This window comes from Drosophila serrata, unplaced genomic scaffold (assembly GCF_035046125.1).
Source record: "Drosophila serrata isolate PLE 108 unplaced genomic scaffold, ASM3504612v1 contig_275, whole genome shotgun sequence".
Taxonomy (NCBI): Eukaryota; Metazoa; Arthropoda; class Insecta; order Diptera; family Drosophilidae; genus Drosophila; species Drosophila serrata.
In genome coordinates this window covers 1,295,285-1,308,770 of record NW_028257173.1, presented here as the reverse complement: position 1 = coordinate 1,308,770, position 13,486 = coordinate 1,295,285, and the positions used below count along the sequence as shown (strand labels likewise).

Genomic DNA, 13,486 nt, shown 5'->3' with positions numbered 1-13,486 from the left:
TATTGCCAAGTCATTTAAATTTTGCGGGTAAAATTATAGAACGTTGCTGTAGAAGTTTCTCTAATCGATTTCAATGATGCCCTAATATCGATAGATAAATGTTAAGATGCATTGCTCACGATATGTCGTGTACCAAAAACTTATCGATATACGCTATTATAAATCACGAAATATGTTAACATAAAAGTAATGGTAAATGTTAAAAGAATGACATCCATGAAGGAAAAGTGTTGGTAAATTTAAAAAATGGGAGCATTAACAGAAGAGTGTTGGTAAATTAAAAAAAATGAGAGCGTTTACAGAAAAGTGTTGGTGAATTTAAAGAAACGAGAGCGTTAACAGAAGAGTGCTGGTGAATTGTACAGGAAATGTTATCGAAATCAGTTACAGAAGTTTCTCTTATCGATATTTATTGCATTCGAAAAATGTATAGATATCGATATGTGCTATGTGTTTTGCAAAAACATCGATATACTTTGTGTTTTTATATACTTTTCACATCTCTATCTATTACTTTCTATTCCGTGCAGAAATAATTGTAAATATTTACGCCAAATAGCACGGAAAAACTTCCGAAAAAACTGCAAAATGAGGAGCAAAAGATGCGGCAACGAACGATGATCAAAAAGCATGAAGAACAGAGACGATGGTGACGATGAGCAACAACAAATTTTTATGAGCTTGCAAGGTGAGTGAGCAGCAGCGCAACTACGAAAACTGCCTAAATTACATACTTATACATGTACATATATGTGTGTGTGCGTGTAAGTGTGTCACGGCGTGCACTTGTTGTTCTTGCGTTTTTCATTTTTCTTTTAGTGATACGGATATGTTTGTAACTTTTCTTTTTTTAGCCTCTAAATATTAACGAAACAACAACACTGGAATATACTCACTCGCTCTGGCCAAATTCGGACGAAAGCACAAAGCTGCGATAACCAACATACACATACAAACCTATACATTAATACATATGCCAAACTGAACGCACACACGGAGCAGCACCACGGAGCAGCAGCAGTTATCAGTGGTTTCTTGGCTCCAAACCGCACACACATAGCTAGAGGAACTAGAACCATGAGTTGGCTGCGTCAGAGCACCACCGGGGGCGTCGCCTCCGCTGGGTCCGGGCATTCCGGCAGCCTACGTCAGCGGCCCATTGATGCCGCCACCGATTGTGATCCGCGCGCCTGCTACGATAGCTTCTGCAAGCACTGGCAACAAGCCCACGAGATCATCCAGCACAGCTCTCCGCCCTCGCACGACGATGTGCTGGGTGTGGTTTCGCACTTGGATTACATGGTCACGCTGCTACTGGTAGAGCTGCATCACTGCAACAAAGTCTCCCTGCCGGCGATGGAGACCAGCGGTCCGCCTGCTGCGCCCTGCCTGGAGTACCTGCTGAGCGAGAATCTGCTGGACAAACTGTACGAATGGGCCTGCACCACGGGCCGCTATGCCAACGCTGTGCGATTGGAACAGTTGAAGCTGTACGAGCTGCTTGTCAGCCATTCGCGCCACCAGTTGCTCTGCCACGAGCCCTTTCTGCGGCCCTTACTAAAGATACTGGCCTCCAGCCAGGGTGAAATCTTTCCTCCTGACCTGGAGAAGCGACTGGTCATACTGCTGAACCAGCTGTGCGTGGTCCTCATGCAGAACGTTCACCTGTTGGACCTGTTCTTCTTCTCCGCCCAGACGCAAGTCCAGGAGCAGATACAGAACGGCAACGTGCCGCAACCCAAGAGTGGAACCACAACCAAGTGAGTATCTCGAGATCAAGATGACGCATTTTCAATTAATTATTGGTTTAATCCCTGCAGTTTTATCATCTTCTCGCTGCTCATTCCCTATGTGCATCGGGAAGGCAGTCTGGGTCATCAGGCCCGCGATGCCCTGCTCCTGTGCATGGCCCTATCACAGAAGAACTCCAACATTGGAACGTACATAGCCCAGTACTCTTCGATTTGCCCTCTGCTTGTGACCGGCCTGGGTGGCCTTTACTCGCGCCTGCCCAACAGCATCGAGATCAGCTCCATCGACTGGCATCGGATAACGCCGGATGATGTGACGGAGATACCAGAGCTGACGCTCTTCATGAACGCCTTGGAGTTCTGCAATGCGGTGGTGCAGGTGGCCCACGAGATGATCAAACAACAGCTGCTGGACTTTATGTATCAGGGATTCATTGTGCCCGTGCTGGGACCGGCGATCCTACAGGTTAGTCTATCGATACGCTTTTGTCTCGTCTCCGTCTCGGTCTCTTCACGTGAAAATTTGTCTTCGATGCATTTCTGTGGTGTTGGTTGCAAGCGACTCATGATTGCTCCTGTTCCTTTGTCTATTCTTTATTTATTTTTTTATTATTTTTATATATGCTTATGTCTTGGGATTAAATGAGGAATTGCGATAAATATTGGTTTAGTTAAAGATTAGGCTTCTATACTGAAAGGTTGTAGGGTATTATAATTTTAGTCAGAAGCTTCTAATGATGTGAAGGAGTCATTTCCGACCATATAAATCATATAAATCGTTGATCAGCATCAAAAGCTGAATTGATTTAGCTATGTCCGGTTAAAATGTAATTTTTTCAAAAATTTGAAAATTATATATTTTGAAATTTTTATAAAAAAAAAAGTTGGCAAAATGTTTAATTTTTTAAAATTTAAAATTGAGAAATTTGATTTATTAACCTAATAAAAACTAACGTAGGACAGCTTTCCGATTTGAAATAATTGATTTTACGTCAAAACTATTAATCCAAGTATCATATCCCAAGACATATGCAATTATTTGTTTTATTTGGAGGAATTGCCGTCTCTCCTTAGGGATCTGCACCGCCTTGAGCTTTCTGTTTCTTTTGTGTGTTTCTTAAGTATCTTCCTGCCCCGTAGCTAACCAAACACACACACCTCGAAATCTCGAAACAACTTTTTGCGCTCCATTTTCGCAGACACTGAAGGGCAAACATTTTCAGACGAACGTCGATTCGCAAATCTCGGCCATGTCGTATCTGGATTTGATCCTGCGCTCCATCACCGAACCCGGACTGCTGAGGGCCTTCGTTCGGTTCCTGCTCGACACGGAGAAGTTCGATGGAGAGAGGATATTGGACGCTCTGGTCGAGCGCTTGAACTCGCCTGATCCCAATCTATGCATGGTGACGATGGCTTTGTTTGATACATTGCTGGGACTGCACTGCGAGGACCTGATGCTGGAGCTTCTGCTCAAGTTCATGCTGCCGGGCAAACATGTGCCCATCTCCCATAGGCACAAGATTAACAAGATCGATCCGTATCTAAGTAGCAGTGAATTCTTCCTGGACCTCACGCCAGACGTGATGAAGCGGGCCCGGGACCTGGCCAGGCCCAAGAGTATCCACGAGCCTCCAGCTGCCGGAGAACAGACACCACTGCCCAGTCTACCCTCGCCGGTGATGAGCAAGACAATCGGTGCCAACTGGAACTATTATGGGGTGCACACGGGCGATAGCCTGTATGCGAACATCCAAGCGTATCTGTTCGAGGCCCACTGGAGGATTGCCCAGTGCCAGAGGGATTGCCTGAAGTGGGCCAATAGCTATCGCTACCAAAAGTGGCCGCGCCCGGGACAGGGTCGTGTTCATGCCCATGCCTTGGATTTGGCCAAGCAGTTTTTCAGCGAATTTGGAGGCGGAGGACCCATTGCTATTGCCAGTGATTCGGGGGAGAAGCAGCTGGATAGCCTGCAGTCGATCGGTGAGTCCAGCGGCTACGAATCCTTCAAGTGGCGACCGGCAGACGAAGAAAGCGAGGCCACGGACACCACATTGGCCACCACAGCCAGCGATGCAGATCTGGAGCACAACATTAGCAGCCTGAGTAGCGTGCTTGGCGGGTCCAATGGCAGACGCGAAGCCTGGCGCATATCGCACAACAATCGCAACGAGTTGCTGTTGACGGATCTGGACTTCTCGGAGGATTTGTTTGCGCAGGGCACCGTGAGCTTAGGTGAGTAGAATCTCCATAATATATTGAAGAAAATCAAAATGTTAATATCTGGCTTTTAAGGTCCCTTTCTCAATGCCATCTGGGGCAAACTGCAAACCTTTACGAGCAACTCGCTGTATGTCAATCTGCACTTAACCGGACTAATCACACGTCTGGCCTGGTATCCCCTGCCGCTGATCCACTCGCTGCTGCTTCGCTCCGACATTGCAATCACCTCGGATACACCCTCTTTCCACCAAGTGCTACGCATTCTGAAGCAACAAATCGACGCTGAGCTACCTGTGACGGAGGATTCGCTGGAGATCATAGATGTGGCGCGTTCGTCGCTCATTGATCGCGAATTTCGTTTGGCGAACGCCCGCAAGGGTAACGAGGGTTCACCAATGCATCAACACAATCAACAGCAACTACAGTCTGCTACGAATCCCGGGCAGTCACAGGGACTACTGCGATCAGCGTACGCAACTCTGTCAGCTGCCACGCCCGTACAGGCGACGCCCACAAGTGCCTACGATCCGTTCAAACGAGCTGACAACAAACGTCGGAGCATTAGCAAGTCCATTACCAGCATGTTCAGCAGGAAATCGAGTGCCTCACCCGCAGCAGCAGCGCCACCACCCAATGGCTCTTCGCCCGGTAAGTTGCACCCTGCAAAATCTTCCCTATCGCACACTCTTGCACATTTTTTATCTTTCTACAAACAAAAAATAAGAAGAACCAAGCAAACAATTTAGAAAATACCAACCGTTTAGAAATCTGCAGCGTTGGATGTTGGAAAGAAAGTTGGTTTTGGGTCGAAATAATTTCACAATGTCACTCACAAAAATACACACAGAAAACATACACATATGAGCCCTGCATGAGTGCCTGTGAGGATATAAATTGTCATTAAAATTAAATTATAAATAAGCATTAATTCATTCGTATTAATTAGGGATAATAACAGCCTTACGCTGAGCATATTATTTTATTGTTTTCACTTTCATTGTAATCTTTATGATATAGAATTCTTAAATATCGAAAAATAATGGATATAACGTTAAAATATCCATATCCTTAAAAAATATCTTAAACTCATTCAGGGTTCAATATCTGGCTATCACAAACACACAAATATGTATCTGTAAAATGCCCGCTGCTGGCGTCGTTGTTTCTAATTAATTATTTTCTTTTTATTTATTTTTTTAAATGAAATCTAAAAAAAAAAACAAAAAAACAAATCTTAGCTTCATCTGGCTTATCACAAATTTACGCATTCTTCACCGGTAAATATTTCACGCTTGATAAAAGTATTTATAAAATAATAAGCAAAAAATCTAACCAAAAAGTGGCATAGTCTTAGCTAAAAAAAATACATAGTTTGCAGTCTCCTTGATCCCGTAGAGCTTTGTACATAATGCTATTCGTATTCCACTAAACCCACTAAATTTAAAAACTAGTTGTAAAACATTTGTGTTATTCCATTTATATGTTACTGTTATTGTTGCTGTTACAATTAACCCCGAAAGGATCTATAAAATGCCAAAATATGTGCTAATCCCACTCGACATTTCTAGGAGCTGCATCGAACCTGGTTGGCAATAGCTCTAGTGCAGACGGAAGGCCTGCCCAACCATCCTCCGGGACATGCGAGACCAGCTTAAGTACACAACCGCAATCGGTACCAGCCTCACGCACAGGATCCACAACGACGACGACGACACCGTCGGCGGCCTCTGGGAGCAGTAGTAACAGCAGCATCGGTGGATCTACACAGACGCTCTCCGCCCACTACAACATTACGACCCATTCGTCGAGCACGTTGCACGGCATGGATGGTGGTCCATCGACGGGCGGTGGCTTCAATTCCGAGCCAGTCTCCCTCGATTCGGTGGCCTCCATGGGTATAATTGCCAGCACGAGTGGCACAGAGCGATCGCGGGACTTGGCCCTGTGCGCTGTATTGCTGGACGAATGGCTAAAGGAACTGGCAGCCATTGCGCAGGAGCAGAGCGTTGTGCTGGTCACGGAGCAGTCGCTTTGACATAGCAGACGGCGGATTTTATGATCGCAAATGAGAACAGAAACGAATGCAGATGATGATGACTTGTGTATACATTATTTTACGGATTTGTTGGCTTATGTTTTAACCACCATTTACTCTAATGAAATTAATTCTTTTTACCTGTTAAATTATCGATATTTATATTTTAAACAATGTCGTTTTTACCGAACAATGCCGCAGTTTTGAACAGATTTACACACATTAATGTGCACAGAAACCCCAACTCACGTGTTAACCAAACTAGAATTTAGGATTAAAGTCGTAAATGAGATAGGACGGTGGTTTTTAAGTGTTCAGATGTAAACAATTATTCTAATTAACAGCAATATGCAAGATTTACGACCTTTATAGAGAGAATTATATAACTCACACACACATACCACACATATACAATACATAAATGTATTTTTGCAATATATATTTTATGCTTTTATGTACATATGCGAGATCAAATTACACAAGAGTTGTAAAACCGAACTTTAAAGTATTAAATTGGTCCAAGAAAATGCACAGAGTTGAATTTATTTATTTACTTTGGGGATGTCTATCATTATCTATTATTAATTATCATAATTTGTTTACAATTTGACTTTTTAACGATGTTTTATCAATTTGTATACCATTGCAGGGTATTTTATTCTCAGTCAAAAGCTTGAAACTCCATGAAGAAGTCATTTCCGACTATATAAATCATATATATTCTTGATCAGCATCAACAGCCGAATCGATATACCTATGTCTGGACAAAATTTAATTTTTTCAAAATTTTGAAAATTCCAAAAATTAGCCAAAAATTTTTAATAGTTTTAAAATTTTAGATTGAATATGCAGTTTTATTAACATTTGAAAAACTAACATATATCAGTTTTCGGAATTTAAATTAATGCTCGTTTAGCTTAGTTATGCATTTTTTAAATCTTGATTTGTCGAAGAAATGGTCAAAATAATATAAATAAATATTTGAAGCTAGCTTATTGATTTCGGATTCGATCCTAAAATTCGAATCCAACTTCGGATATCTAAAGTTAATGATCTTATTTTTGTTGTTATCTTGTTTTTGTTATTATTATTATTTTTATTAAATATATAACGTAATTTCATGCAATCAAAACTTTGAATTTTCCGCGGCTTATTATTCAAAGCCCTTTGTGGAATTGTTTACAATTTCTAATCGGTCACACTGATTGCCAAGAGGTATTTTATAGAACTTTAGCCACATTAATTGTGAAATCCGCTTTGATAATAACGAAAAATACACGAAATATAGGATTCCGTAATAATGCAGCAAGTGCTAGGTCGAATCCAAGCGCAAATCCTGCGCTCCCGGGCCACCAATGCCCTGGCCACCAGGGTCAGGCATGAGGCCACATCCGCCAAGTCGAAACCGGCGGCCACATCCAAAGGTAATCGCAAGGCTCCTGTCCCTTCGATATGAGATAATCAATAAATAAATCTCGAATATCCGTAGAATTCCGGGAGCGACAGGTTCGCTTTAACATCAAGAACGAACAGACGCAGGGCCGACCCCTGTACCTGGACGCCCAGGCTACCACACCAATGGACCCGCGTGTGCTGGACGCCATGCTGCCTTATCTGACGAACTACTACGGTAATCCACACTCTCGCACCCATGCCTACGGCTGGGAGACGGAGCAGGCGGTGGAGAAGGCACGCGAGCAAGTGGCCCAGTTAATTGGGGCCGATCCCAAGGAGATTATCTTCACATCCGGCGCCACAGAGTCCAACAACATATCCGTGAAGGGAGTGGCGCGATTTTATGGTACCAAGAAGCGGCACGTGATCACCACTCAGACGGAGCACAAGTGCGTCCTGGACTCATGTCGTGCGTTGGAGAACGAGGGCTTTAAAGTCACCTACTTACCGGTACTGGCCAATGGAATCATTGACCTCAAGCAGCTGGAGGAGACGATTACGCCGGAGACATCGCTGGTGTCCATTATGACGGTGAACAACGAGATTGGCGTCAAGCAGCCCATCGACGAGATTGGAAAGCTCTGCCGCTCCCGTCGCGTATTTTTCCACACGGACGCCGCCCAGGCAGTGGGCAAGATTCCGCTAGACGTGAACGCTATGAACATTGACTTGATGTCGATATCTGGCCACAAGCTCTATGGTCCTAAGGGTGTGGGTGCCCTCTATGTGCGTCGCCGACCAAGGGTACGCTTGGAGCCCATTCAAAGTGGTGGCGGACAGGAGCGCGGATTGCGTAGCGGTACCGTTCCGGCTCCCTTGGCCGTGGGACTAGGAGCAGCTGCAGAACTGGCCCTCCAAGAGATGGACTACGACAAGAAGTGGGTAGACTTTCTATCCAATCGCCTGCTGGACAGAATTTCGAGTGCCTTGCCGCATGTGATTCGCAACGGTGATCCCCATGCCACCTACAACGGATGCCTAAACTTGTCCTTTGCCTACGTCGAGGGTGAGTCCCTGCTGATGGCCCTCAAGGATGTGGCCCTAAGCAGCGGTTCCGCGTGCACGTCTGCCTCCCTGGAGCCCTCCTATGTGCTGCGTGCCATTGGCACTGATGAGGATCTGGCGCATAGCTCCATACGATTCGGTATTGGCCGCTTCACCACCGTCGAGGAGGTGGATTATACCGCGGACAAGTGCATAAAGCATGTGGAAAGGCTGCGCGAAATGTCGCCACTGTGGGAGATGGTCCAGGAGGGCATCGACCTGAAGACCATCCAATGGTCGCAGCACTAATAATCGTAGACGTTAGCCAGTTAGTCAGTTACTGTTACCCCCAAGACTCGGGAGATCTGAGATCGAGCCCCGAAGCAAATATAAATTAGTTGGAAGAGTATCTAAGGTTTATATATATTTGTACACACAAAACCACTTATACCTAAGCTTAGTCCGAGCGAATGTGCTTGTGTAAGAGGTGAGGCAAGAGAGACCCCAATTCAGTGAACGCGGCTCCAAAGTGCGCGGGCCAAAGATATGCAAATGATGCAATAATTTGCATTCGTCGCTGGTCAGGGTTCAGTTGGCCTTCTTTTTGGGTGCTCCACTGGGTGCTCCCCCCAAAATCTTGCGACGCTGGGCGAACATGTGCAGGTAGAGCTGCGGGAAGATGGGGATGTAGCCCAACATCACGATCCACAGGAATCCAAAGTACGAGAAGGTGGCATTCCACTTGTTGGGCATCACCACGCTCCACACACTGTTCTCGCGGGCATAACTCTGGGCCCACCAGAAGCACAGCAGCTCACCGGTCACTCCGATGGGATACAGGGCAATGAAGGTAGTGTAGCGCAGGAAGACCACAAAGTGAGGCACAACCTTGACAATGTTAAGAGCGTAGTATCCGTATCGAATGATCTCGGTGATGGCCCAGGCGAACAGGGCAATCGGCAGACCGGGCGACACCTTGCCCGTGGGCGTGGCCATCACAACGCCAACAACAACCATCATACGGCTGAACACTTGGAACCCAGTGACCACAGGGTTGGACTTGACCAGGCCAAAGGACGCGTTCAGGATCTCCACGAAGGCGGCGTTTTGGAAGATGATCACGGCCAGCCGCGTGTAATCCCACAGGGTCTGCTGCGCCCGGAACTCGGGACCCTGCAACAGGTAGTAGTTGACCAGCTGCCACAGGATGTAGCTCCAACCGGCCACCTGTCCGGCGTTGTACGCGAACAGGTAGAGCTTCGTGACCGCAGACGGCTCCTTGGAGGCGCTGGGCTTGCTTGACTTGACCGCCTTTGCTGACATGTTGGCTGCTTGAACTTTCACCTCCGTCGTCGCTGCTGGTTAACTAATCACAGTCGTAAACTTATCGCTGTCGAACGATTCCGAAGTCGCTTTCACCTGATTATTTTCAGTGGGGTCGCATGGCGAACTCCGAATGAATCCCAAGAAATGGAATGCGCCACGGGAAAACTCCAGGGCTTTGGGCACACTGTGTGTGAACTTCAAGTTACTGGTTTTTTCCACAGTGGAAAATTATATGGTTAATGTGGGGATTGTGGGTGGTGACCGGGTCATAAAGGTCATTTTTTAATTCAACGTTTTCTTAGATATAATCGTGGAATACAAAGTCTAAAAAAACACAATTATCCTCATAGGCAGAGATTAGAAAAAACTGTAAACCCAATCAAGAGTACAAAATTCTTTTAATTTTCAGTAGTAAAAATTCTTTCCACTGAATTCGTATAATTAATAAAAATTAATCACCGATTTGGATAAAGTTAAGCCATATATTATATACCTCCTAGCACAATTCGAATTTGTATACATTCTCACTCTTTCAGTCCCACTGTGCACCGGCAGTTGTTGTTTCCCAGCCGAGCGGTTGCTGGTTTGCGCGATGAGCCAGAATGTCCGCTATGATTCCTGATCGCCTGGTAGAAACCGAACCGAAAACCGAACGTGTCTGAAAAAGTCCGCCATCACCACGAGCGGTGCACGTCTCCACCTGCCAGGGCGCGTGTGTGGTGGGGCAAAAATCGTTCCCCAGCTATGGAGCGAATCCGGTATGTGGTTCGCTCAGCCAACGATTGTCGCCGTTGTCGAATTTCATTGTAGCTTTGACGGCAGTCGTCGGAATTGGAATTGGAACTTCTGTTCCGAGCCGCATGGCACGTGTTCCGGACTGCCGACTCCTTACTCCCGGAGTGGCGGACCATGTGGGCGGAGGCCTGCAACCACGCCTACCATGCGAATTAATTTGCTGCTGCCCATTTAACGCCAATTACTAACTACTCCCCTTAAAAGCCGACGGGGAGGAACGTAATCCCAGCCAGTCAAATAGAGGGCGGGGGCGGCGGCAGGGCCTTATCAGCTGCGACCGCCTTATCAGGTATCGCTGCTCGGACTCGTCGTCGGACGGGCGGAGCGGCAAATTCAGACAGCAGCGCCCACAAAGGCCGATTGGACAAAAAATCCAAACGAGACCCCGCCAAAAGTGAATTCCCTCTTTTTCACCAGGCAACCAGAAATCGTAGCACGGCGAAATGGCAGCGAATTCGTGCGGCGTTTGTGCAGTTCTCTAGTTGCTTGGGTGCGAGCGGGACAACGATAGTGACACAATGGCAGGGGTTTTCAATGTGACTGGTCGTGCCGGTGTGCGTGTGTGTGTAGTCGGCGGCTTGCGTCTGTGTGGGCAGGCAAAGAAATTCGCAAGGCTGACAAATTGCGGCAGTTTAAGGCCATAACTAGTGTGATTATTAAAAGTCTTTAAAGCGAACAAACTCTGCCAGCGCAGCACTTGCTCTCTCACTCGCTCTGCCGGGCATTAGTATTGGCGGTAGTAAGGGCAAAATCGAATCAAAGTGCCTGGTTCAACGACTGGCTGACAGATGGCGCCACCTCTAAGTGGGGGCAATAAAAACCTGCGGGAAAAAAGGCAACAAAAAACCCAATGCTACACGCCCACAAATGCGAGCCCTGCTGTGCGCACCTCTGCCTGTCTGCTGTCTCGCTTTCTCTTTCCCACTGTGCAACACAAAGCGGAGAAAACGGAGAAAAAACAACAACATTGTTTGTTTGAACGGCAATTTCTAATGCAAACAACACACACTACACTCGCCCCCTTTGGAATCGCTCGAACATTTTGCTCAATTTTGAGCAGTCATTTTGTTTGCTCACATCACAGGCCAACAGAAAACGGAAAATTGCCCCCAAACGCTCAACGCGACCGAGGTTCTACGACTATAACCATTACCCCGTGTGATAAGATGGCGAGTGTGTGCTGCCTCCGCCTAGAAACTAAATTGCATGGCGGCGCGACGCGGATCATGTAGAGAGAGAGCTCCACAGAGCCGTCGGCGGAAGTCGGCGGCGGCCCACTCCGGCCGGACATTTTGTTTTGTGCCCGTCATTTTGCTTATTGCACAAATTTATGCTGGGCCAGCAGCAAACCACAGAAACTACTGCAAACAGCTAAATCTGGGCAAAACTATCGCCTAATGCCGCCGGCCGATTAACTAACGGCAAAGAAACGAACTAAGAGCCGTCCATTGTGGGCGTTCAACGTTTTCCCTCATGCATCGTAACAGGCGACCAGCGTTGGGCGGACGTGAGTGAAAAAGAGCCAACTATAGTTTCGTCGCCTCGTGTCTAAGTGTGTGTGTATGTATGTGTATGTTGCCCCAAGAAAAAAAGAGAAGAGGCAGCTGGGGGAAACCTGTTTGAGTGCGTGTGTGTGAGCTGGCAATGCTCCAAGTTTCGAGATTCCGTCCATGCTCATGCTCCTTCTCACTCCGCTGGCGAGGCGCTGGTGGTCAGCGTGTGGTGGTCAGCTTTTGATGTTTGCCTCGCCTTTTTTTTCTGCTGCGAGTAACCCTACTGCTCCAAAACGGGGGAGCTGCTTAACAGGCGCCAAATTAAGTGGATAAAAAATGAGGGAGCAAGAGATATGCCATTCAATTTGGCGGGCTTGAGTTGAATTTGAATTTTAAAAATAATTTTGATTATTTGCATAGGTGATTATTTAAAGTTTTCAAATGTCGTGTATTTATTCAATATTAGTTAGTTTCTTAATTATAAATACGAAAGTTTTGGTAACGAGTTTTAAATTTATTGTCACATTTAAATAAAATATATAAACATTCAAAAGGGCTACAATGTATAAAGAATTCATCTCTATATTTGTCTTTAAATTAAGTAAAGGTTTCAATAAACAATAAAATTAAGTTGTTAATATTTTCCGAATATTATTAGAAGCCGTTAAGAATTCCCTGTACGACATGAATATCACCTTGAACTTCACCAGCCTCATGGCTGTGACCCACTATGTGAACGGGGATAGCCTTGAACTAAATATGCTCCAAACAAAGGGAAAACTGGAGTGACCCTGAGGCTGGCAACGCTCTAATTTACTCCATGCCTGGCCTTTTTGGAACAGTGCCAAGTTAAGTCGAGCTGCTCCACTGCTCGCTCCTTCCCCTCATCCATATCCAGCCCCATTCCCGGTCCCAGTCCCATTTCCATTCCCCCGTGGAGCCACTGGCCAGTCGACTGGCAGACCACGCCCTGACCAAGCACAAACAAAGTGCTTGGAGCTGATTTGCCCCGCTGCCGACGATGACGATGACGCCAATGCCGGGGCGGCGTCCACTTGTTGCTCGGTCGTGCGCGCCTGTTCACGAAACTGGATTTTGGGGCCTGACTGACCGCACTATCGAGCACGGGACGGACAAGCGAGGCGTTGACACCGCCCGTGTACCAATCAACCATCGAACCGTGGACAAACCATCGCCCCAGTGCACCACCAACGGATCAACGCGACAGCCACTCCCACTCGGGTTGACTGTGGTTAGTTACCGCCGCAATTAGCGAATAACCTTAACCTTAGCTTCCAAAAAAGCTCAAATCACAACCTGTGCTATGAGGCGCCCAAAGATGCCTAGTTGGTGGCCACCGCGCCACCCGAAATACAGCTCCAAGGCGAGGAAAACGCGCCGGGGAGAGTTCATTTAACCCGCCA

General features: G+C 46.5%; 3 protein-coding genes across 6 annotated transcripts; 2 read left to right on the top strand and 1 right to left on the bottom strand.

Moving 5' to 3' along the window:
• The first annotated feature begins 416 nt into the window (after window positions 1–416).
• LOC110184981 (FHIP family protein GE18198) lies at window positions 417–6,540 on the top strand. Of its 4 annotated transcripts, none has more exons than XM_020953632.2 (7): window positions 417–688; window positions 855–1,760; window positions 1,821–2,217; window positions 2,975–3,986; window positions 4,047–4,622; window positions 5,213–5,251; window positions 5,543–6,540. In XM_020953632.2, exons 2-7 carry the CDS (start codon window positions 1,078–1,080, stop codon window positions 6,007–6,009), a joined length of 3,174 nt encoding a protein of 1,057 aa, XP_020809291.2. In that variant the 5' UTR covers window positions 417–688; window positions 855–1,077; the 3' UTR covers window positions 6,010–6,540. The 4 variants fall into 4 exon arrangements, with proteins under 4 accessions (XP_020809291.2, XP_020809290.2, XP_086691134.1 ...); XM_020953631.2 differs by having other exon boundaries at window positions 439–688; window positions 2,951–3,986; XM_086835008.1 differs by lacking the exon at window positions 5,213–5,251 and having other exon boundaries at window positions 439–688.
• A 705-nt stretch (window positions 6,541–7,245) lies between these two features.
• Nfs1 (Nfs1 cysteine desulfurase) lies at window positions 7,246–8,857 on the top strand. Its single transcript, XM_020953590.2, has 2 exons — window positions 7,246–7,433; window positions 7,499–8,857. The coding sequence occupies exons 1-2, from the start codon at window positions 7,310–7,312 to the stop codon at window positions 8,755–8,757; spliced, it is 1,383 nt and encodes a 460-aa protein (XP_020809249.1). The 5' UTR covers window positions 7,246–7,309; the 3' UTR covers window positions 8,758–8,857.
• Window positions 8,847–11,762, bottom strand: Hacd1 (3-hydroxyacyl-CoA dehydratase 1). Its single transcript, XM_020953591.2, has one exon. The coding sequence runs from the start codon at window positions 9,769–9,771 to the stop codon at window positions 9,037–9,039; it is 735 nt and encodes a 244-aa protein (XP_020809250.1). The 5' UTR covers window positions 9,772–11,762; the 3' UTR covers window positions 8,847–9,036.
• Between the last annotated feature and the right edge of the window lie 1,724 nt (window positions 11,763–13,486).

Bases quoted from the DNA above. Each gene is read 5' to 3' on its own strand.
- LOC110184981 (XM_020953631.2), top strand. From the start codon at position 1,078: ATGAGTTGGCTGCGTCAGAGCACCACCGGGGGCGTCGCCTCCGCTGGG. The intron at 2,218-2,950 runs GTTAGTCTATCG...CCATTTTCGCAG, and splicing joins TGGGACCGGCGATCCTACAG to ACACTGAAGGGCAAACATTT. The intron at 3,987-4,046 runs GTGAGTAGAATC...CTGGCTTTTAAG, and splicing joins GCAGGGCACCGTGAGCTTAG to GTCCCTTTCTCAATGCCATC.
- Nfs1 (XM_020953590.2), top strand. From the start codon at position 7,310: ATGCAGCAAGTGCTAGGTCGAATCCAAGCGCAAATCCTGCGCTCCCGG. The intron at 7,434-7,498 runs GTAATCGCAAGG...GAATATCCGTAG, and splicing joins ACCGGCGGCCACATCCAAAG to AATTCCGGGAGCGACAGGTT.
- Hacd1 (XM_020953591.2), bottom strand. From the start codon at position 9,771: ATGTCAGCAAAGGCGGTCAAGTCAAGCAAGCCCAGCGCCTCCAAGGAG.